Here is a 22,722-nt window from a genome sequence, read left to right as displayed (position 1 = left end):
TTATTTTTATCTAACCTGAAATGTGGGCCCGAATCCCGATCACAAACACGGCTCCGACCTCGATCACATCTCAGCTCGAGCACGGGTCTGACCTTAACGAGCGGTCTATCGCTGTGGCGGTCGGATTTGCCAAGTTCTTTTCTGCTTTGCTAAACACGGCTCCGACCTCCGACATTACACGATCCCCAGCAGAGAGCGGCAACTGGACGCGACAGATCATTTTTATCTGCCCTGAAATGTGAGCCCGATCTCCTCCGTGGCTCCGACCTCGATCACAGATCCAAGCTCGAGCACGGATCCGACCTCAGCGAGTAATTTTGTGCGGTGGTCGTTGGATTTGCTGAGCTCCTTTCTGTTCTGCTACTCCGACCAGCGAAACCATTGACGGTCTTACTAGCGGTGCTTGATCAGTCGTTCTCTCGACAATCAAACGGACTAATGCCGACCATGCCGACCTGGGTATCTCATCTCACCTTGTCTTTGAGCTGGACGGCATACCACGTCCGAGCTTATCCACCTTGCCTGGATATTTGATTATTTCCTATTATCTCCAGGTTGCTCTGATACTTGAGGGGCGTTGCTCTGCAACAGAGTTGGATGGCTGCGAATAGTGTATCATCTGACCTCATGTCCTATCCGACCTGAAATGTTAGTCCGACCTCGTCTATTTTTCATTTATTAATTCTCTCTCTAACTTGCTAACCTGAGATTTTATAGCCAACCTGCCCGCCCCTTTTTTTTTTTTTTTTTTTTTTTTTACAGAAAAGATTAAAATTTATACTGATAAACAAATATTTCAATATGAAATTTCACCTTGTCAGATCTCAAAGAAAAAGTTAGTAATAATAAAATTCAATAAATGTTAAAATAAACAACGAGGGTAGGAAAATGAAGATTAAGAGACTGTCAAGATATTCTTACACCAGCTGGGTCTTTCTTTTCAGCTGGGTTACTGTAAATCTCCAGCTTTCTTTTTCGTGTAAGCTTTCTTTTTTGTATTGTCTCCCTGTCGCCCCGATGCTTTCCATCTGTCCTGAAATGCGACTCCAACCTCGACCACGAATCTAGTTTCGAACATGGATCCGACCTCAACGAGCAATCTATCGCTGTGGTCGTCGGATTTGCTGAGTTCCTTTCTGTCTTGCTAAACACGACTCCGACCTCCTTTTTTCTCACGGACTCCTCTTCTCTTTCTCTCACCTTCTTCTTCTCTTTTTTTTTATATTTTATTTTTTTTTTATATATATACAGCGGACCTCAGAATTTCAACAATACATATATTCCTCACCCTTTTTTTTTTTCTTTTACAGAAAATATTCACCAGACTTCAAAGAAAAAATCAGCCGTAATAAAATCTAATAAATATTAAAATAAATTATCTGAAAGACCATCAAAATATTCTTTAGCACAATGAACCTTTCTTTTCAGCTGGGTTATCTGCTCAAACTTTCGTACCTTATGTGGATCTCAATGGGTGGATCTGAAAACTTTTGAGATAGTAAAATCTCTTTCGTGAAGGGCACATTCCCGGCCAAGCTCGGCGAGGGGTTAAAAGGAATGGGTGGTTGGTTGTTTGGAGTTGTAGGACTGGAAAATAAGAACCGTTGCCCCTCTTGGGCAGAGCTCAGATTATTTGGAATGACGTTAAGGTTATTTTCTTGGTGGTTTGCCATTGTGGATCTCAGTGGGTTTTGAAAGTGAAAACTCCGGTGATGAAAAGATCTCCTTCGTTTCCCACAGACGGCGCCATTTGATAAATATTTTCCTCTTCCTGGTCCATGATAGATCTGGTTTTCTTCTGGGTCCTTTCTTGTTGGGCTCCCTGATGGGTCTCTCCATGTTCTACCTGGTGAAAGGATCTGTAAAATAAGAAAGAATGGTCAGGGGTCTACCGGGGGTGCCCCGGCAGAGGCCCTCCGACGCTCCAGTCAGATTTTATGGCTCAGAGTAGTATATTTAGGCAAAGGTTACAGAAAGAATAAAAATGGTGTCCAGGAAGGAGAAAGAAGAAGAAGAGAGCCCCTTTTGCGTGGCCTCTACCGTGATATATATATCTGTCTCTCTGCCACAATGCTAGCTGTCTTCTGTCGCTTAGCTCCGTATGTACGGATGTGTCAGGCGCCTGCTCCATGCGTAACGGCCATTAATTCTCCTCTGATACGTATGATTCTCCTCTGATACGCATGCGGAAGGACCTACCAGCGGGGCATCTTGGTCATTTTCCCCTTTCCGGGCTGGGTTGAATGGTAGGGCTGAAGTTGAGCCTGGTGAGGGCCTGATTACTGGGCCGAGAGGTTTGGGCCGGTTTGATTGAGGAGTCTAGGCGGAGTTCAGCCCTGTGACTGAGCGGGCTGGACCTGGCTCTCGAGGGGAATATTGAAGCCTTCGGATCATGGACTATTTTCATGGGTCTGGCCTTTATACCGGGGTGAATAAATCCAGCGATCATCAAATAGTATTTTAATATGAGAGGTTATAAATTATTTGAGGTTATAATGCATAGGTGATTTATAAAATATTAGAATTCAATTTTAGTTTAAAATATTATTTTTCATGGAAAAAGAATGTCATTATAATCTACATGATTTTTTTTCAAAAAAAAAAAAATTAAATGTTCAAATTTCATATTTTATCTTTTGTTCAATATAATTGCGTGCAAAGTTTATTTTTCTGTTTGACGTTTAATATATAACATAAATATAAATAAAATGCTACGTTCTTTCCTTGAAAACTAACTGGCCTCGTCACTATCCAATCCTTCCGAAAAAAAAAAAAAAAACCAATACATGTGTTTAGTTTGAGGGCGAGAATTTTCTATTCATCGAACGTTCCTCAGTTTAAGCCACAGGATCATGTTAGAAATTAGCAACTATTTTCTATTTTTTTTACCGATTGAAAGCAAAACACCTCCCATTTTCTCTGGCTATTACCTCCTTACCTGTATCAATGAGTCTGAAAATAGTGAGAAAAATTCGCCCTAAATTAATGCGCCGAACAGAAAATGGACAAAATTACCCTAAAAATAGAGATTTGACTGCCTGGTAATGAACCAAGAAGCACCTCCTCGTCCTCCATCCCCCCTTTTAAAATCCAAAATCGTGGATCCTCTGTAAACACAGAAATTAAAGATCCTCTTCAATCAAATACTTAATAGAGAGAGAAAGATTGAGAGGGAGAGATTCAACGAAAATAAAGATGGAGCGCAAGTCTATCCTCTTTCTCATCTCAATCTTCTTCTGTATCCTCTCATTTTCGATGGAGGCCACTCGTGCTGAGTCTGATACGATTGCTTCTGCACCTTTGCCAGCCCCCGGTCCTTCTCCGCACCTTTTTGTGCAAATGGAATCACTCCAATCATGGCAACTCCATGCTAGGAGACTGCTTCTATCTTCACCAAATCGGCTCGTCAGCTAAACTTGAACTGCAACTGATGATTCCATTCCGTACGTGTTCTCTGCAATTCTTGTGAACAAGAGACTGGTACTTGGAAGGAGTTACTAATTATAATTGCTTATCAACAACTATTTATCAAAAGAATGACCGCCGATGACTTTGCGTTGCTTTCATTTTCCTTTTTCAGTAATTGAATTATGTGTTTCATCGTTTACTATTGGGTGACTTTATTTTAATCAAACAAATAAATTGAGGAGATTATATGCAGTTTCTTTCCTTTTTCTATTTTTATTAATTAACTGAGCAATTACTAAATACATAATCTCACTCTCATATTCACCTAAAAAAGTAATTAAGGCAGTGACTTTTAATTTATAAATTTAACAATTAATAAAGTACACACTGCAGTATTAAGTTCTGCTTACTGTGAGTAATCATATTGGTTTGATTTAAAATCAAACAAAATAAATTAAAATTAAAATTTTAATATTTATAAAAATTAAATTGAATTAATTTTAAATAAATATTAAATAAAATTAAACTAGTCTGATTTGATTTGATTTGATTGATTTAATTTTTTAATAAATTTTTTTAATTTTTTTACACTCTATTTTTAATATTTTAAAATTTAATTAAAATATTTTAACTTTAATCTAATCTCTCTGTGTTATCAAAAATAATATATTATTATCACTAATCAATTCGATTTGATTTTTTTGATTTTTTTTAATCAAAGTCAAACTAAATTAAAATAACTGAATTTTTTTAAATTAAAAATTAAATCTGAAATGAATAAAAAATCAAACTATAAATTTAAATTAATTCGATTCGATCTATTTTTTCGATTTGAATCGAATACTACTACTTATATGTTTAAAAATAACAAAATAAAATGTTTTCCATATAAATTATGTCCTAAGGAAATATTTTCATAGAACATTATGCACTAGTATGATGCAATGTTGAAATAATTACTATCACAATTTTTATTTATAAAAAGAAAATTGTCAAAAATTTAAAAATAAATTTTTATTTTGAAATTAAAATCAGTCTCCCTAAAAAATAGTGCCACAATTGTTTTTCACAATACAATAATGTCTCAAATATTGAAAAAATGCAATATATATGTTTTGGAAACTGCTTTTAACGGTGCATTGGTTGTGGTTTAAGGCACTTAGAAAAATCATTTGAGTAGAAAAAAAACTTCAAAAATAGAATAACCAATAACTTGTCTAACAAACCGCGAAAGCGACTTTATAGAAAAATAAAGCAATTACAAATATTTATTTTGCAAAAAAAAAAAAAGATATTTTACTTATTATAAAATAAAAAATATTTAAATTAAAAAAATTAAACTTTCTTCATTTTAAATTAAAAATTTATTAAAAAAATTAATTAAATTAAATTTTTATAAATTTTTTTAATTCTAAATGAAGGGATAAATTTCATATACTCTAAAATATATATGGCATATAATAATTTAAGTGCATAATAACCTGATATATTATTTGTGAATTTGGTTAGGAGTCCTTCTGAGGAAAAAAGGGATAAAAAGATAAAAAATCTTCAATATCTTATTCAAAGAGCACCAAATTAATTATTTTATTATAAAAAATAATTATTTTAAAATAATTATCTTATAATAATTATTTTCTTACAAAATACAGCTTAATCTTTAAATAAATTATAAAATACGGCTTATATTTTAAATGAATGACAAACGATATGGAATCGTCTTAAACAATAGAGATAATAGAATATTATATTTAAAAATATTAAAAATTAAGTATTAAAATATTTATAAATCTAATTATTATTTAGATTATTAATTGTGAAATATAATTGTAAAATTTAAATAAAATAAGAAAATTAAAATAAATATAATAAAATTAAATTAAATACTTAATAATGTTCCTAAAATAATTAATATTAAGTATGAAAGCATTTTAATTTCACTTTGATCTGATTCAATTAATTCATTTAGTTAACATTCAATTTTAATTATCAAATTTTGAGTAAATAATTTTAAGTAATTCATTATCTCTCGAATAAAATTAAATTAATTAACTAAAAATTATTATATATTTCTTAATAATTTGATAATATTTTTTAATAATTTGATAATTTTTTAATTAATTTCACAAATACCGTAATTATTTTATCTAAAGTTTTATGAGTCAGATTTTCATTCTCAATTCAATTAATATTGTTGTAATATTCAAATTCCAATTCAGTTAAAATGTTTATTTCTCGTATTAATCTCATAATAAAATTATTTAGGTATTTAAAGATATTAATCTCAACGATTAAATAATAAATTGACAAAGAAAATTAACTCAAATAAATTAAAGAGAATCAATAATTCAAGTTATATCATATTTCATAATAAAAGAATTTAATTGTTCATGTTTAACGATTCAACAATTCAACAATAAACCTTATTGAAAATTTATTCAAAATCATCCTAAACTAAGTGTGAACAATAAATCAAAATGATAAGAGGAGAAATAATAACTTTAATGAACCTCTTTTTAGATTTTTAAAATTTTTTTTTTGAATTTTTCATAATTTTTGTCATTCATATATATATTTTTTTGAATCAAGTCATTCATATATATTTAAAAGTGGATAAAATGTTCTTCTGTTTCTCGGTTATAATGTATTTATACTCTTTAAAAACTTATAAGTCAATGTCCTTAATAAAAAAATATAGAGAATTTGAACTTCTCAAAGAAAAAATAAGACAGACATAAAAATAAGAGAAATATGAGATAAATCATAAAAATACAGGTCTGTTTTATATTTTATATTGAATAATTAAGTTTTAAAATTTTTTATCTAAAGAAAAACACGAAACATAAAATAAAAATACCGGGCATAAATAAAAATACGGGACTGTCATATATATTTGTTTGATTTTTCAGAATTCATTCAAATTATCTCGGATTTCTTCTTAGAGTGTTTCCTCCATTCCATGACCTGTTTTATTCATAAAAACTGAAATAATAAATTAAAATTATTAAAATTAAATATAAAAATCTAATAAATTTAATAAAAATAATTAAAATAAGCGGATGTAATTTTAAAATTATTCGAATAAATATATAAAAATTCACCACATTAATAAATTCTATAGAAAATTCATCCATTAATTAGTAAATATAAAATATAAATAAATGAAATAAAAAGATTAGCAAAATCATTGAGTCAATAAATAAATATTTTGATTTACTTATATTAATAAGTGTCCGGAAACAGAACAATCTTGCCCAAACTTATAATGGCACTACATTAATTAACTTGTTTGACGTATTATTAAAAATTTTAAATATGTTATTAACAAAAATTAATGAAACAATCTCATAATGCACAAATAAATCTCCAAACCTAATTTATTTTCATAAAATTTTTCATTATATTTAAACACGTTATATCGATTTAAATATATATAAAAAATATTATCGATTTAAATATATATAAAAAATATATAAAATTGAATGATTTTATGTAAATTTTAGTGTTGGGAGATAAAAAATTAAGTTTTTACAGTAGTGTGTAAGTTTAGATGGAGAGCAAGACGTTTATCCTCTTTTATTTCTCTTTCTTTTTCTTTTGTCCGCTAGTGACGTCTAATCGTCTCTATGCTATAGTGTCACTTGTCTCTGTCACTCATGTCCATGTGTCAAAGTTTCTCTACACGTCAAGCGGCCATTTAATTCTCCCACATACATGCGGGTAAGACTACAAAGTGACTGAATCTGTTCTCCTTCCTTTTGTCACATCACCAGGTTGAACCTCCTTCAAAAAGAACCGCATGTGAGGTCGGTCCAATTTAATTGGATCTCGGACTTGCTTTTCTCATTAAGCTCTCACGTTGTCCGCGCATAAGGCGAACGGTCATAAACTATATTATAATTTTATTTTGCATATGTTAAACTATATTATAATTTCATTTTGCATATGTGATGTTTAATCAAGTTTTTTCTAAAATGTTTAAATATTAAATGAAGGTTAATATGTATAACAATTCATTAAAATTATAAATTGACTTGGTATTTGTGGTGAGAAAATAACTTGGTAGTTAAAAATAGGCATTTAAACGTAGAGCCAGAGAGAGGTTGCATGCCATGCAAACCCTATTTTTTCTCATAACCATCAAATCCTTCCACATTCCATTTTATATTCTTCTAATTTCTGCAATGAAAACCCCCTCTCGTTGTCTTACTTTTAAATCTTTTTATTATATATTTTTAAATTATTTCAATTTACTGAATAAAAAATAAATAAAAGAGAAGAATGATGATGGGACTCAATAAGTTTGTCCTTCTCCTTCTCATTTCCTTTTCTTTTATCTCATCTTTTGTGATCGGCGGCAAAGATGATTCTCCTTCTCCATCATCATACTCGATTTTGGACTCAATGTCCTCTGATGAGGATTCCCCCTCTCCTACTGCATCCCCATCATCAGCACCATCTCAATCTGAAGATGACGGATTGCCCTTATTGTTTCCGACTGATAAACCATCTTCCGATGGTAGTCCTGTGCTGAAGAAGGTATGCAGCTCAACCGATCACCCAGAGGAATGTGTCTCTTCCGTTAGTCTTCTTAAAGAAGGAGATTCTGACCCTGTTGCAGTTCTGAAAACGGAGATGGATGCCCTCCGTCAAGGTTTCAAAAAAGCCATCGCCCAAGCTACAAAACTGAACAATGATCCTTCCGTATCAGAAGAAGTTAAAGGCTGTTTGGATACATGTCTTGAGATATATGACAGTGGGCTTTACGACCTCGATGATGCCGCTGAAGCAATCGCCTCTCACGACGTTGACAAGCTTAAAACAGTCCTTAGTGCAACTGTATCAGATATTGATACTTGTGAAGAAGCCTTCGAAGAGGAAGGCCTCGAAGGAGACTCCCCAATGAAGGAGTATGATGCTGAGCTGTCAAAACTAGCTAGCAACAATTTAGCCATTGCTTCTTCGATGATCCGATAATTAAATTGATTATATTAATCATAATTATAATTCTTTTTTTTTTCCACTAAAATTTAATCACAAAAAGTTCAAATTTCTTTTATGATTTATAGAAAATTACCTTTTAAAATTAGCTGCTGCAGATTAAAAATCCATTGTACCAGTGCACTTATATAGTATTGTGTTAATAGTAACACATGTTGGCAAATATCGATCGTATGCAATTTTTATTTGCTTTTTGTAACCTTCTAATTTGCTGTCTGTAGTATAAAATTGTAGAGTTCATGTCCTACGGAAAATTGAACGATACCAGCGACAGAGAAGAAGTGGATTCTTCGGTGACCCCTCTGCAATCTTCAAGACTTAGCTTCGTGAGCCAATGCTCCTTTCGCCAAGATTCAGCCTCCGAAAGCATATAAGGAGACGCCTCCAACATGCAAAGCCACAATAAATAAATATAGAAAACCAAACAACAACAATTAACCAAAAAACTCTCACCTAAATTCTTCCACAATAAAATAAAAACTAAACAAAAAAATTATTTATATTCAACCCGTTCTAAAGCTCATAAATTAAAAAGAATCAAGAGAGAGGAGGTTCCCCTCTCAGTTTGAAGGTTTACAGAATAGCACAGAATATGACCTTGATTTTTTTAATTTTCTCACCCCTAGAGGCTCGTTGGAACGTGCAAGGAATGCGTTTCAGACTGGGTCTCATGAGATGGGCCTTGAGACTTCAACGTATAAAGAGTCCCCTATAGGTTTTGATTTCTAATAAAATATCATATTAACCCGACCCGTTATTTAACGGGTTGGACGGGATCCAAATAAAGAGATATTTCAGTAAGTCGCTGTTAAACCTGTTCCTTGTTCGAACACACTACTAGTAGCTTCCGCCTCTCTCTCTCTCATCCAATTGCTCCGAAATTGAGAGCCGTCGAGCCCTAAAATTTTTAGGATAAGGCTAATTTTAACTTTAAAATTCGCATAACCAATTTAATTTAGCACTTGTACGAGCTGAGTGTAGCAATTGTCGGCGTGAAATGGCACACTCGTTGGTCTCCTCATCGGCCTCCTCTATCAGATTCAGTTCCCTAGCGTTCTCTCCAAACCCTAGCAGCAATCTCGATTCTCAGAAGCATTTTCTCCCCTTCGAGCCCCTTCGTTCCAGGTTTTATGTATTTTCTATATTTGTTAGCATTAGTTATATTATTGCGTGCTCAAATGTTCAAAATAAAGGAATCAAGGTCACTGCTTTTTGGTTTAGTTTTCTAGAGGAAAGAGTTAATGGGCACTTCATGAAGCAGTTTAATTCTTTCTTTGATCGCTTAATAGGAATTTCGGGTGCGTGCAGACGGATGTTTTAGAGCTGGCTTCTTACGTTCAATAAACTCTTTTCTATTGCAGGAATTTGAGAAAGTTTAGTAGTACTAGAAAGAACTTTCAGCTATCTCCAGCAAAGGCCGTTTACTCTGGTGAGTTTTGGGCACCTGAGAGAAGTTCCCGACAAGGGATTTGGTCAATAAGGTAGCTACCCTTAATTAGCAAATTCATGCTTATATTCTTTGTTATCGTCTATTTATTTATGTATTCATAGAAAGGAGCAAAATACTACTTTGTTTTGTAGGGATGATTTGGAAATTCCGTCGTCACCTTATTTTCCTGCATATGCCAATGGGCAAGGTCAAGCACAGGGGCCACCTCCAATGGTGCATGAGAGATTCCAGAGTGTTATTAGTCAACTTTTTCAACATGTAAGTGCTTGTGTTTCTTTCCTCTGTGAATTTGCTATGTATCAAATATTGCATATTTTCTTCTGTACGAGCTCTGATTTTATATATTTTGGTTGTTAGAGAATTATTAGGTGTGGTGGAGCTGTTGATGATGACATGGCAAACATCATTGTTGCTCAACTTCTCTACCTTGATGCAGTTGATCCTAATAAGGTTTGTTTTATGTCCTTATACAGACGTTAATATCTTATTTCTGTTTTACACAATGAAAATGTTTCTTAGAGAATTAAAACTGCTATTATAGCCCTTTAAATTTCATTTATCTCTTTCACACACACAATAAATTATGTGAATTGATCTTACTCTTAACAAAATTTGTAAATTTTAAAGAAATTTTCTAAGAGATTTGCTGTATGGCACATTCTTCTTCATGGACACAGGATATTGTAATGTATGTAAATTCTCCAGGAGGATCAGTTACAGCTGGTAATGTTGTTTAACTGGGTTTATCTTTTATATGCCACTTCTTAAGTTCTCTTTAATTAATTAGTTAATTAATTACTATTTTCCTAGGCATGGCGATATTTGACACAATGAGGCATATCCGACCTGATGTATCCACAGTCTGTGTTGGATTGGCTGCTAGGTATACAATTTTCTGGTTTAACTATTTCATCCCCCCCCCCCCCCGCCCTTTCTCTTCCCTTCTCTCTTGTATGTTGGGACCTTGCTGGGATATTATAATGATATATTAACCACCTTGTTTCTTCTTAGAGAGAGATAAGCATGAGCAGTCTGATGTTACCAATGATAAAACTTTTGGGAATTATTAACAATAAATTGTTATAATAATGGAACAGAAGGCCCTCCTTTGGGATGAGGAAAGAGTTTGTCAGAACATGTGAAAATTGGGTGCATCATATTCCACAGAGATAGTATAAGATAGTATGCTGAGATAAAAGGGGTAAAATAAATAAAAGGAATAATTGTTAACTAGCTTTTAAACATTAGAGATCTATAAAAACCAAATATTTTTCCGATGAATAATATACTATTTTGTCTTGCGTATGCTTTCACAACATCATAATTTTTTTTTATCCCACTTATTTTCTTTCATTCTCCTATCATGTTTACTTTCTGCTGTTTATGTGATGGCTTCTAAAACCTCTCCTGAAGCATCACATGTCATTTAGATGGAGCTAGCTCTTCTATTAGATGCTAGATTTTGCTGTTATTTGCAGCTTCAATTGGTTTATATGTAGGGTTTGTATGAGTGAAAGGAGAGAAACAATATGTTTGGGGAAGATATCCGTCATGTTTTCATTGATTGGTCCCTTGTGTTAATATGTGGGATTTTTTCCCCTTTTTCATATCGTTATCGTTTCAAACTTTGGTTTAGATGACGCAATCTCAAGATTCTTTGTTATTGTTTCAAACTTGGGTTTAGATGTAAGTCTTGAATGGTTGAGTTGAATTTCTTCAGTAGGCATCACATTATAGAGAACGGTAGTTTCCTCAGATCTCACACCCACCTTTTGGCTGAAAGAGTGATAAGCAAAGCTATAATTTCAAAGGTTTTTTAGTCTGATAATTACTTGTCATGTGCATATTCCTTTTGGTGGAGTTTCACGTTGTTATACATTTCATATAGGCTGCCCTTGTTCCTATTGTGCATGGTTATAATTTCATATAGCCTTTCATTCCTTTTAATCAAGAATTCTGTGATGAATGTGCACTCTCAACCGGATATTAAAACCTGTTTAGGTAGATTGTGGCCCCTGAATAATTTCAGGAATTTATAGGTTAGTCTCTAGTTTTTAAGTTGGGTTTCCCTGTTAATTACTAAATTACTGTCACAGTCCCCTATACTTTGCTGAGGATAGTGTACTGGTCTCTGAACTTGAGCATTTTCTGAATGAACAGTTGAAAGGTGGAGCATTTGTAGCACCATTATCACCTTGTATAACTTTTGTTAATCATTATTTTCTATCTGAGAGAAGAGCTGACACTTTCTAATGGAATAATGTAATTTACTTTTAAAGTTAATTTCAAAAGTGAATAACTAGGGAAAGGGAAGAAGTTCCTGAGAATACTGCTAATTTGTTGCATGTTGAGCATCACATTGACACTTAATTAACTGTTATTCCTTCTGTTCTTTTCTTATTAACAGTATGGGAGCTTTCCTGCTTAGTGCTGGGACGAAAGGTAAAAAAGGCTCCTTTGATTTGGTTAAAAGTTTCAACCTACGGTTGTTGCTTCTAAGTTTATTTAACATATTTCTCTCTCCTCCAATGTGATCAAAGGGAAAAGATACAGCTTGCCAAACTCAAGGATAATGATCCATCAACCTCTTGGTGGAGCTCAAGGTGGGCAATCTGATATAGATATCCAGGTATAATATCCCTTTTCTCTCTATTTTCTGTTAAGTATGATATATCTTTGATAATGAATTATACTTCTGATCTAAAGTCACGTCTCTAGACAGGGAATAAATTTTATACATACTGTTCCTATTCCTAATGAATTGCTAATAATGCGTATTAAGAATTCTCAAATATAGAACACTGATGTAAGTTGTAAGCACACAGGGTTGATGGGTTGTCACTTGTCAATATACTTTTTCTAATGTAATTGAAACTGCTTTTTTCCTTTTGTAACGGTCGTAACTTGGACATAATTCTCAGGCAAATGAAATGCTGCATCACAAGGCAAACCTAAATGGGTATCTGGCCTACCACACTGGTCAAACTCTTGAGAAGATCAACCAGGATACGGACCGCGACTACTTCATGAGCGCAAAAGAAGCCAGAGACTATGGGCTTATTGATGGCGTGATCACAAATCCTCTCAAGGCATTCCAACCGCTAGCAGCTGCAGCTGCAGCAGATCAACAATGACCACACTTTAATTTGTGTAAAATTCCTGGTGCTTGAGCTTGAGTACTATTTATTGTAGAGTTAAATGAGAAAGATCACATTTGGTGTTCTTAGTTTTGCTAGATGATGTTATGCTGGCAAATAAACGAGCATTTCTTTGCCGTTACTCCTAACAGAATCTTATCCAGCTCCTTTTTCTCTAATCTTTTGACTTTTCTGGAATTATGGTTTCTCCAATTCTAGATAATGTTTGCTTCATGCCTGTGTATATTTATCGTCTCGCGTAAATATGGTGACGACGCTGCTGCTGTTTTTTCTCTTTCTTTTTTCGGCCCAGGCAACTTCAGGACCATGAATCATGTATGTAAGGGTTCCCCAGCTTAGAGCAGAAACCAAAATAAGGGTGAAAATAGTGAAATAAGACCTGAAATAAAAGAAAATCAGGTAGTGGACGGCGGAAAGCCCCATGTCAAGCGTTTCACATGATTGGAATTTAAACTTCACTTTGTAATGTTGAGATTTAAACTCTCAAATCATAAGGTTGGGACTTGAACTTACGCTTTATGAACTTTACAGGGTTTGGATTTAAACTCGCAATATAAAAGCTTAGATTTGTTTAGAGCGTGTCCACGTTTTTCCTTGCCAAATCTTTAGCGTTCAGTTAAGGTTATGTTATTAAGGGTATATTTGGCAACATTCATTGTTTAGTAGTTTTTTTTAATACCATTTTAAAGTAAATTTGAGAAGTTTCAATTTACTCTTTTAATCTCTAATTTTTATTTTTTTTAAAAAAGAAAAATTAGTATTTCATGACCTACTATTCAATTATTTTAGATATTTTTTATTAGTATATAAAACAAAAAGTAAAAAACACTGGTTGTATCTGAGAAGGCTATAGGAAATGTTATATTTTTAAGTTTTACTGCTAGCCCTCTTTGGAAAGAGATGAAGTAAAGTATAGCATGGATTTTCATGGTTTTTAAATTTTTAAATTTTAATAATTTTATATTATTTGAAAGTAAGAGAAAATTTTTAAAAATTTTGTAAGATTTTCAACAGAAAATCTTAGTCAAGCCACTAATTTGGTGGATTGAAACAAAGAGTAAATGTATCTTAACGTTATTTAAAAAATCTCACTTTCCCAAATAATCTTGAAACAAAGAGTAAATGTACCTTAACGTGCAATTTTTCACTTTAGCTTCTCAATTTTGTAGTTTTGGGCTTAAAAGATATCTTGTTGGGATTTAGACTATTATCATAAACCCTAATTTTCCTTATACAACCACAGTTTTTACTTTTTATACGACTTTGACAACCAGTTTGTATAAACTTTTTTTTTACAATTTTTTTGAAGTGACTTGATTAAGTTAATCTAATACTTGCATTGTCTTTAGGGCAAAAAAAAAAAAAAAGTGCTTAAGAGGAAGTAGTGTACACACTAGTGAATATTGTTTCTTTTTTTGCTTTAAACTTTATAAAAAGTTAAAGCTAAACATTTTGATGTGACCAAGTGACATAAAAGTGCAATAAGAAAATACTAGGTATTTGATGTTCAAATTAGGATATAAGACTTCAAATAAAAAAATATTTCATTAAACAGGGAGTTATCTTGATTCAATTATTATGCAATTATATAAAACGTTTCTTGACAATCAAATAAAATTTTAATTTCCCATATATAAGAATTAAAGAATAATATCAAAATTCTAATAATTGACGGAATTGATAAATGAATATACTTCTAATTTTGCTATTTAATAAAAAAATAAATCATTCTTCAAATACCAAAATAAAAATATATATATATTTATAAGTTAATTAAATACAAATGTATAACTCTTTTGAGAGTTTTTTTTTTTTTTTTTAAATTTTATGTGTGGAAGAAAGCTTTTAAAGGTAAGAGTTAGAATTAAAATGATGCATTTATTTTTTCAAAAATATAATAATCAAGAAAATAAAATCTCACTTGTTTAACCCATTAAAATTAATGAATTAGAGAAATATTAATCCATAAATGGTGATAATAAAAATATGCCAAAAAGAGGATGTTAGTTGGGAAGGAGTAGGTAGGCCAATCCTTCCCTTCACCAAGGCAACTTCAACTTATCATTGGTTTGGCATTTACTACAAAATAATTTGTAAATTGTTCACTCTTTGCACACCCAAATACCAAAGTAGCAAAAACCTTTTGGAGTGGTACTGATGCTTCTGCTTCTGCTTCATCTCATCCTCCCCTTAAATTCCTCAATCAATACAAAAAAACAAAAACAACCAAAAAGGCCAACCATCTCTCTTCCACTAACTCAACCACTCAACAAAAACAAAAGAAAAAGCCTTATCTCCTCAAACATCTTCAAGCACTCACTCTCGTGAACCTCGTGCTTTCTTTAATGGAAAGTTTATTATTTAGTCCCTATCTTTTATACAAACTCATTTTTTAAGCTTTTTTTTTTTATATAAAACATATTATATTTGTTAGCATTTAAGGTACTTAAAAAATTTAATCAATAAAAAATATTTTTTTAATTAAAAAAATCATTTTTTAAATTTTTTATTAAAATTTACTTTTTAAATTAAAATTAAATAATAAAAAATAAATTATATGTCGATAAAATATTTTCTAAATATAAATTATTTTTCTCTTAATCTTTTAATTTTAAAAAGTACCATTAATTGTAAAAAAAAAATCTAATAAAAACTAATTAATTTTTTTTTATAAATTTACACCATCAACTAATAAATGAATTACTAATTAATACATTTTTTAAATCATAAAAAATATTTTAATATATTTTTTAAATTAAATATATTTTTTAAAATTAAAAAAAAAAACTGATAAATTTTCTTTCCATACTAAATAATAATTTTTCCTTCTTTAAATAAGATGCACAAAGGGAAGCAACAACTAAAAGAGGCCTCTCCCTCTCCTCATTTAGTCATTTTTAGTCTCAATCTCAACTCAACAACCCACAAAGAGATCACATGATAGCTCTCCACTATCGCTCTTGGTGCATGAGTAGGGAAAACCCCCTTTTTTTTTTTCCAAGTCATTCGGTGAAAATAAACAAAAAAAGAAATATATATTATCTTATATGAACATTGTAATAATTACATTTTATGTAGGCTGCGAGTCCCAAGAACACTGTGATCAAGAAGGGACAGCAGGTATCCCTTCATCGTAAAAATTGGTCCGCATGAAGCTAGTGAAAGCTGAGTATATGGGTAGCTCCTCTAGCTCATCAAAGAAGTCATTTTCTTCTGATTTGGGTGTCATCAATGCAGGGCATGATATGGGCTCTTCATCCAGGAGAATACTCAGCGTGTCATCAGTTTTCTCTGCACTGAAAGGCTCTTCTTGGCTAATCATCATATATTGAGAACAATTTGTTGGGGATTGCAAGTAGTGGAAATTGTGACCTTCTTTGTCATCTTCATGACTGATCACCACAGTCGCTTGATTCTGACTCTGATTCTCCTCTTCCTGTTGTTCTCGTTTTGGAGTTGCAGGACGAAGATCTTCAGTGGATTGTGTTGGGAATTGGGAGTCTTTTGTTTGTGGGTTGAGATTGGTGCTATGAAGATCAGGACCTGGGTGGTTGTGGTTAGAGGTGTATGTGATGATCATCATTGAAGCATCTGATCTGCATCTCTCCACTTGTTTTTTGGCTGAACAGCCCTTAGATGTGCTGCACCTGTAATATCCCCTACATATATAGAAGCAGCATGAAACCAGTGACAACCCTTGATGTATATTGGAGAATAATCATGGAAAACACTGATAGATAAATTAAAAAATGTTTAATTTAGCTTAAATGAGAAATTAATTAACCTGGGATAAGGAGATCCCTTGATTGGTTTTTGCCCATATTTTCTCCAAGACCAAAAATCAGAAGGTGGCCCTTCATTCTTTATTTTGCCAGCATTTGCTCCAATCCTCACTGTAACAACAGTCTTCTCATCTCCCTTCCTACAACTGCAGAAGAAAAAAAAAATCTATTTATCAAATAAACTTTTTTGGAAAATAATGCTAATTTCTGAAAAGAATTTGTCCCAGAGAAAAAGTACTAACCCACCTTCTTTTGGATGGCTGAGATTGTGATTTGAGTTCTGAAACTTTAGAGTGTAGAGTTGGAGGACAAGAAGAACCATCCATGGCTACTTTTTGCTGTAAAGGAGAAGATAAAATCACACAGAGAGAAGTGAAACAAAAAAGGAAAACAAGAGGATGAAGATCACACAGAGAGAGTAGTAAAGGGGAAAAGAGCAGTTAGGCTGCAATAGAAAACAAAACACTCTCATCAAGTTGCTTTTGTTTTTGGGTCATTAAATATAAAGCAAATGAAGAGGAAGAACAGCCACAGCAATGTACATAGATCAGCAGTGCACTACTCCCCACCTTGCAAATAAAATAAAGAAACCCACCTTCTTCTACAGTTGCAATTAAATGTATAGATAATTAGATATTTAGAACAACAAACATGGTGGGCCCATGCCCCCCTCCTCAACTCATTGGCTAACATCAAATCAAATTTAAAGCACCAAGGTTTAACAGGACAGGAGTTAACCACTCTCGTTATATAATCCATCCATTATACCTCAATTGTTGTTGGGTTAATTATTAATCGTTGTATATACAAACGCGTGAGTGCGAGTGAGACTTACCTATTTTTAGAGTTGCCATGTGGATAGTATAGTATGATGGTGGATATGCCAGACAAGTATGGAAGGTCTTTTTTTTTTATTTAATATAGACCCATATATGGATCGGGTGATATGGGAACTTCCAAATGCAAAAGTTAAAATTGGGTTTTGGTTTTTACTGGATTTGGTGGGGGAGACCACGTCATCACTCTCCCATGGCTGCAACTGCAATTCTTAAAATAAACATCAGGGAGAGTTTATCTTATTTCCGTCCATGTCCAGGTGAGATTTAATTAGTGTTTTAAAATTAATAATAATTATGAATGAATTTAGGCTGCAAAATATTGATTAAGTTTTCATGTATTCATCCACCGTTTCATTATATGTTTATGCTGATGTAACAATTATAAACAAGGACGGACGGACTTAAACTATGATCCAATTAAAGTTTAAGTAATTATTGTTATAAAAATTAAATAGTTAAATTTATAAAAAGTTTATGGGGGTGAAAATTGACGATTAATATAAATATGAATATGCAAAATGCATAACAACTCGTTAGTCTAAATTTTAAATATTTATTATTTAATTTTTAAATATTATTATTATTAATAAATTAATTTTTTTTGTTAAACATAAATAAAAAAATAAAAGTGAAAATTTTTAAAATTCAAATTCTACCTCAGTAATGGTCATTCTTCTCCTTTTTTTTTAATAATTCAATTTCTTCTCCTCCTTCTTTAATAATTTAATTTTTTTACTTCTTTCTTTTCTCAGTAACCAATTTTTAAAATCTACTTTTTTTTTTTACTTTTTTTTTCTCAATTATCTACTTTTTAAAACTTTTTTTTTTTACTTTTTTCTTCACTAATAATTCAATTTTTAAAATCTAAGTTTTCTCTTTTTCTTAACTCAATTTTTAAAACTCAAATTTTTTTCTTCTTCTTCAAATTCAATTTTTTTACAAAGAAAAAAATCAAATAAGAAAAAAGAGAAAAATGGAGTAATTTAATTTTTTTAATATATTTTTAATAGTAGAAATAAATGAAATTAAATGAAATAATTATTTTATTAATGAAAATAAAAAATAAAAATATTTTAATGAATTTTTTAAAATACAGTAATTAATTTAATAATAATAATAATATTATGAAATTAAATGGTAAATATCTTCTGAAACAATAACATTTCATCACCTGTTTGGAGAGAGGTCCCAACTCCTAGATGAGAAAAAAATATATAAAAAAATAAAGGAAAATAAAAAGATAGAGGAGCGCTCTTTTAGAAAATTATGAAAGGAAATTTTTGACTTTTGTATTAAGAATTTCGACTTTCTTATAAAAATGATATATTAATAAAAGATATGTAATAATTTTGAAAAACTCAAAAATTATAAATATAAATATTGTGTGATTTCAGTACAAATTATAAACTAAAACAAGTTATAATATAAAACATGTGAATGACCTTATTAAAAAGCAGTACAAGGAAGGTCCAGATTGCATGGTCCATAGAGTCTCTATTGTTGGGTTGTGGATGATCTGGTCTGGTCTGGTCTGGTGGGAGGCCTGTTTGAGCTTTTTCCATATCACGCTGACTGCTGCCTGATAAACATTGTCTTTCTTTGGTTCAGTCTAGGCCTCAATCATGCCATTTAACCTTTTGTTTTTTTTTTTTTTCTTTTGCTTTTTGTGTGTGGAAGTAATAGAAATATGAATACAAGTCTCAAACTTACTGTGATTAAATTCGACAATACTAATTATTATATTAGTGATTAAGTATTATATTAGTGGTTAATTGTTACAATAACGGTTAATTAATTCAGTGATAAATAATTATTTAAATATTAATTAATAAGATGTTAAAAATAGTTTTTTTTAATTTATTTTTTTAATTATTAAATACTAGTGTTCTAATTTCGTGATTCAAAATATTAACATTTCATTGTGACTTTTTTAGACGATTTTGTAAATAATTTTACTGAATATAAACTTGTTAGATTAAAAATTATATTTTTCAGTGTTAAATTAAGCGTATGTCAAAAAATAATAAATATTTTTAAATTAATTTCTCTATACATTCTTCATTTTTTCCCCTATTCTCTCTCCATAGACCTTCATTGTCCAGCAGCCACTTCTTCTTCAAGCTCAAAAAATTCCACATATCACAGACTCATCTACCACGTAGCCATCAAAATTCAGAGCAACACGAATTAATTTAATAATTTTGTATTTTATTAACTTTTGTTGTCTCAAACAAAACAACACACGACTAATGTCGAGAATAGCAGAAGTGGCGCTGGATGGAGTACCGTTGCATATAGTTTATTTTATTTATTTATATATAATTTGTGCCATCATAAAAGAAACTCCATTCCTGATGCATCATTCCTAACATCCACCAACTTAAGACAACAACATTAACACAAATATCTAATTGTCTGTTGCTTGAAACCTGCACAAACAGCAAAGTGCTAACTTCCTTCAACTTCCTCTTCGATTATATCAAACAAATATAATACAAATTTTCATAATTCATTTATTTTTTTCCTTCTTTATTTTCATTTTTTAATTAATTTTTTTAATGCTTATTATTCTTTATTTTCACCCTTTTTAATTATATCAAACAAATATAATACAATAAAAATTCATCTGATCATACCCTTCCCCTTTTTTAAATTGCATGAAGCGTGACCAGAGAGAGGAAAGAGAGAGAATGTAGATTGTTGAGAGATAAATTCAGATATATATATATATATATATATATATATATATATATATATATTTATGTATTTGAGAAAATAATATATAATTTATTTATTTATTTTTTATATTAAAATTATATAATTCATGATTAAAATAATTTTTAATTTTTTAACTTCGGTTAATATGATAAAAAGTAAATATATTTAGTTAAAATTAATATTATATTTTTACTGAACAAATTAAGAAAAATTAATATTATATCTTTTATTAAAATATACATAATTAAGCATTTATTTGATTCATAATTATCATGCTATTTCTCGGCATATTTTAAATGTTTATTTTGCACAAATGTGAATTTAATTGAAAAATTATGTAATTTTATAAATCATACTTATATATTATTTGAAAGTAAATCGAGTATTTTCATTCATTTTTTAAATATTTATTTTTATAATAAAAAAATTAATTCAATATACTTAATAGTTTTTCATTTTTTATATATATAAAAAAAAATTTACGTGCCTCCCGGCATTGACTTGGTGTCTGATGATCATAGCCGGTTAATTTTAGGATTGACGGTGGAAGGGAGAAATTTTATAATGCTAAATGGGCGTAATGTGGGTCCCATATAAATTTGACCCGCCTAACTATGTAAGTGATTGGTAGGTTCTTCGGCAGACGCAACAGCCAACAGGGACGTGTACATCAGCCGAACTGGTCAACATCTCAAAATTATCCCCAAGCATTTTACACCAATATATATTTATTTTTTAAAAATAAAAATATATGCATTCTGTGGGCCCATGGCAGCCATGTCCTCTTAATTCCGTCCTCTGCCCTGCAATACTTGCATCAATATTTCAAAAACTGTCAAAATTCATCACATTTCACTATTTTAATAAAATTATCAACGATTTTTTATTTTTATTTAAAAAAAAGCAACGATCTCCCTCTTATTTAAAGCATAACTGTAATAAATTGTGAATATAAACTTTAATATAAAAATAGTATGGATATAATTTGAAGAAATTAATTAAATAAACTGTGTATGAAATTAGCCTATAAATGACAGAAAATGAAAATTAAATTACTAATAATCAGGGGAAACAATTAACCCGTTGACCTTAGAATGGATTATAATAAGGAATATGTGGGAAATGATTTTTTTTTTTTAATTTTTAAATTGCAAATAATTGTATGAAGTCCGGCGAGGATGTCAGAAGCTTTAAAATTTTCAATTTAGAATAAACCCGCAATTCTTCTGTTGCCTTAGTCAAAATGTTCAGATTAATATGTTATTAAGAAAAATTTTGCTAAAATAGATTTCCGTATACACGTTGGGCTCATTCAATGTTAATTTATAAATTATTATTAAGTCTTTACATGTTTATTAAAATTAATTATTTAGTTCATATTTAAATTAAAATCACTTAAATAAAATATTAATATATTTTATAAAATTAAATTTTTATTGCTTTGTTAAGAAAATGTTAATTAACTTATTTAAATCTTTAAAATTTATATTATTTTATTTTCAAAAATTTAAATATATATATATATATTATTTACACTATTTAATTTTAAATATTCATATTATTCAATCTATATGATCAATATAAAATAAATTGATTAACATTTTATTTGATATAAGCATTAAAGAGTTTAAATATTATAAAATATAATATTATTTTAATTGAACAATTTTAATATATATAATAAATATTTAATTTTAAAAAATATGAGAATTATTCTAGTTATTTTTATATGTGTTTAAAAAAATAATTAATACAAATTTTATATTATTTCTTTGTGATGTACTCGCATCTCATATTGTCTTATCATAAATTAATAAATTTTATTTTTCAATAAACATAATAGGGATTTACTTAACCATTAATAAATAAATTATTAATTAAAAATAGCATGTAAATTGAGATTAATAAAAAATAAATCAATATATATTTATTGGATGGAGAAATTAAATTATTGATTTATTTGAGGAAAAGTATCAAACTTTTTCAAGGACGCAAAATTTATTGAGATTTAAAAAGCCTAACAGACTGTTTTTAGAAATTTATTAATTAGTTTATTAATTAATTTTTTTATTAATTTTAATTATTAAATATTATAAAATAAAATTTAAAATATTCTTAATATAAAAAAATTAATTAATAAAATTTTTATAAAAGTGAAAGATCAATTAATAAATTTTTTAAATTATAAAAATTAAATAATAAAATATTTAATGATTAAAATTAATAAAAATAATAGATAAGCTTTTTAAAATTTTAAAAATATTTGAATATATTTTTTAAAATTGATAAATTAATTAATAAATTTTTCTTAATAAAATATAATCAACAACGCGTTTTCCACGAAGAAAGAGATGGATGGTAATGTA

At 30.1% G+C, this 22,722-nt stretch overlaps 3 protein-coding genes across 5 annotated transcripts; 2 read left to right on the top strand and 1 right to left on the bottom strand.

Annotated features, from left to right (window-relative positions):
- Window positions 1-7,695: 7,695 nt before the first annotated feature.
- On the top strand, window positions 7,696-8,385 carry LOC110610834 (putative pectinesterase/pectinesterase inhibitor 26). The gene has a single exon (XM_021750912.1). It carries the CDS (start codon window positions 7,696-7,698, stop codon window positions 8,383-8,385), a length of 690 nt encoding a protein of 229 aa, XP_021606604.1.
- An 833-nt stretch (window positions 8,386-9,218) lies between these two features.
- Window positions 9,219-13,230, top strand: LOC110613316 (ATP-dependent Clp protease proteolytic subunit 5, chloroplastic). Its single transcript, XM_021754378.2, has 9 exons — window positions 9,219-9,534; window positions 9,771-9,890; window positions 9,991-10,117; window positions 10,217-10,309; window positions 10,537-10,582; window positions 10,670-10,742; window positions 12,267-12,301; window positions 12,400-12,488; window positions 12,781-13,230. Exons 1-9 carry the CDS (start codon window positions 9,407-9,409, stop codon window positions 12,991-12,993), a joined length of 924 nt encoding a protein of 307 aa, XP_021610070.1. The 5' UTR covers window positions 9,219-9,406; the 3' UTR covers window positions 12,994-13,230.
- A 2,797-nt stretch (window positions 13,231-16,027) lies between these two features.
- Window positions 16,028-17,377, bottom strand: LOC110620237 (probable WRKY transcription factor 14). 3 transcript variants are annotated; one of them, XM_043962065.1, is made up of 3 exons: window positions 17,042-17,377; window positions 16,802-16,965; window positions 16,028-16,676 (listed from the first exon to the last, which is right to left on the bottom strand). In XM_043962065.1, the coding sequence occupies exons 1-3, from the start codon at window positions 17,123-17,125 to the stop codon at window positions 16,121-16,123; spliced, it is 804 nt and encodes a 267-aa protein (XP_043818000.1). In that variant the 5' UTR covers window positions 17,126-17,377; the 3' UTR covers window positions 16,028-16,120. The 3 variants fall into 3 exon arrangements, with proteins under 3 accessions (XP_043818000.1, XP_021619587.1, XP_021619579.1); XM_021763895.2 differs by having other exon boundaries at window positions 16,802-16,945; window positions 17,042-17,376; XM_021763887.2 differs by having other exon boundaries at window positions 16,802-16,945; window positions 17,046-17,372.
- Between the last annotated feature and the right edge of the window lie 5,345 nt (window positions 17,378-22,722).

This window comes from Manihot esculenta, chromosome 1 (genome assembly GCF_001659605.2).
Source record: "Manihot esculenta cultivar AM560-2 chromosome 1, M.esculenta_v8, whole genome shotgun sequence".
Taxonomy (NCBI): Eukaryota; Viridiplantae; Streptophyta; class Magnoliopsida; order Malpighiales; family Euphorbiaceae; genus Manihot; species Manihot esculenta.
The sequence above is the reverse complement of the archived record's forward strand: the minus strand, read 5'-3'. Positions and strand labels throughout refer to the sequence as shown.

Coding starts and splice junctions, on each gene's coding strand:
- LOC110613316 (XM_021754378.2), top strand. CDS start 9,407: ATGGCACACTCGTTGGTCTCCTCATCGGCCTCCTCTATCAGATTCAGT. Junction 10,118..10,216: donor TTAGTCAACTTTTTCAACAT/GTAAGTGCTTGT, acceptor TTTGGTTGTTAG/AGAATTATTAGGTGTGGTGG. Junction 12,489..12,780: donor AATCTGATATAGATATCCAG/GTATAATATCCC, acceptor CATAATTCTCAG/GCAAATGAAATGCTGCATCA.
- LOC110620237 (XM_043962065.1), bottom strand. CDS start 17,125: ATGGATGGTTCTTCTTGTCCTCCAACTCTACACTCTAAAGTTTCAGAA. Junction 16,966..17,041: donor AGCCATCCAAAAGAAGGTGG/GTTAGTACTTTT, acceptor TTTGATAAATAG/ATTTTTTTTTTCTTCTGCAG. Junction 16,677..16,801: donor AAGGGATCTCCTTATCCCAG/GTTAATTAATTT, acceptor CTATATATGTAG/GGGATATTACAGGTGCAGCA.
- LOC110610834 (XM_021750912.1), top strand. CDS start 7,696: ATGGGACTCAATAAGTTTGTCCTTCTCCTTCTCATTTCCTTTTCTTTT.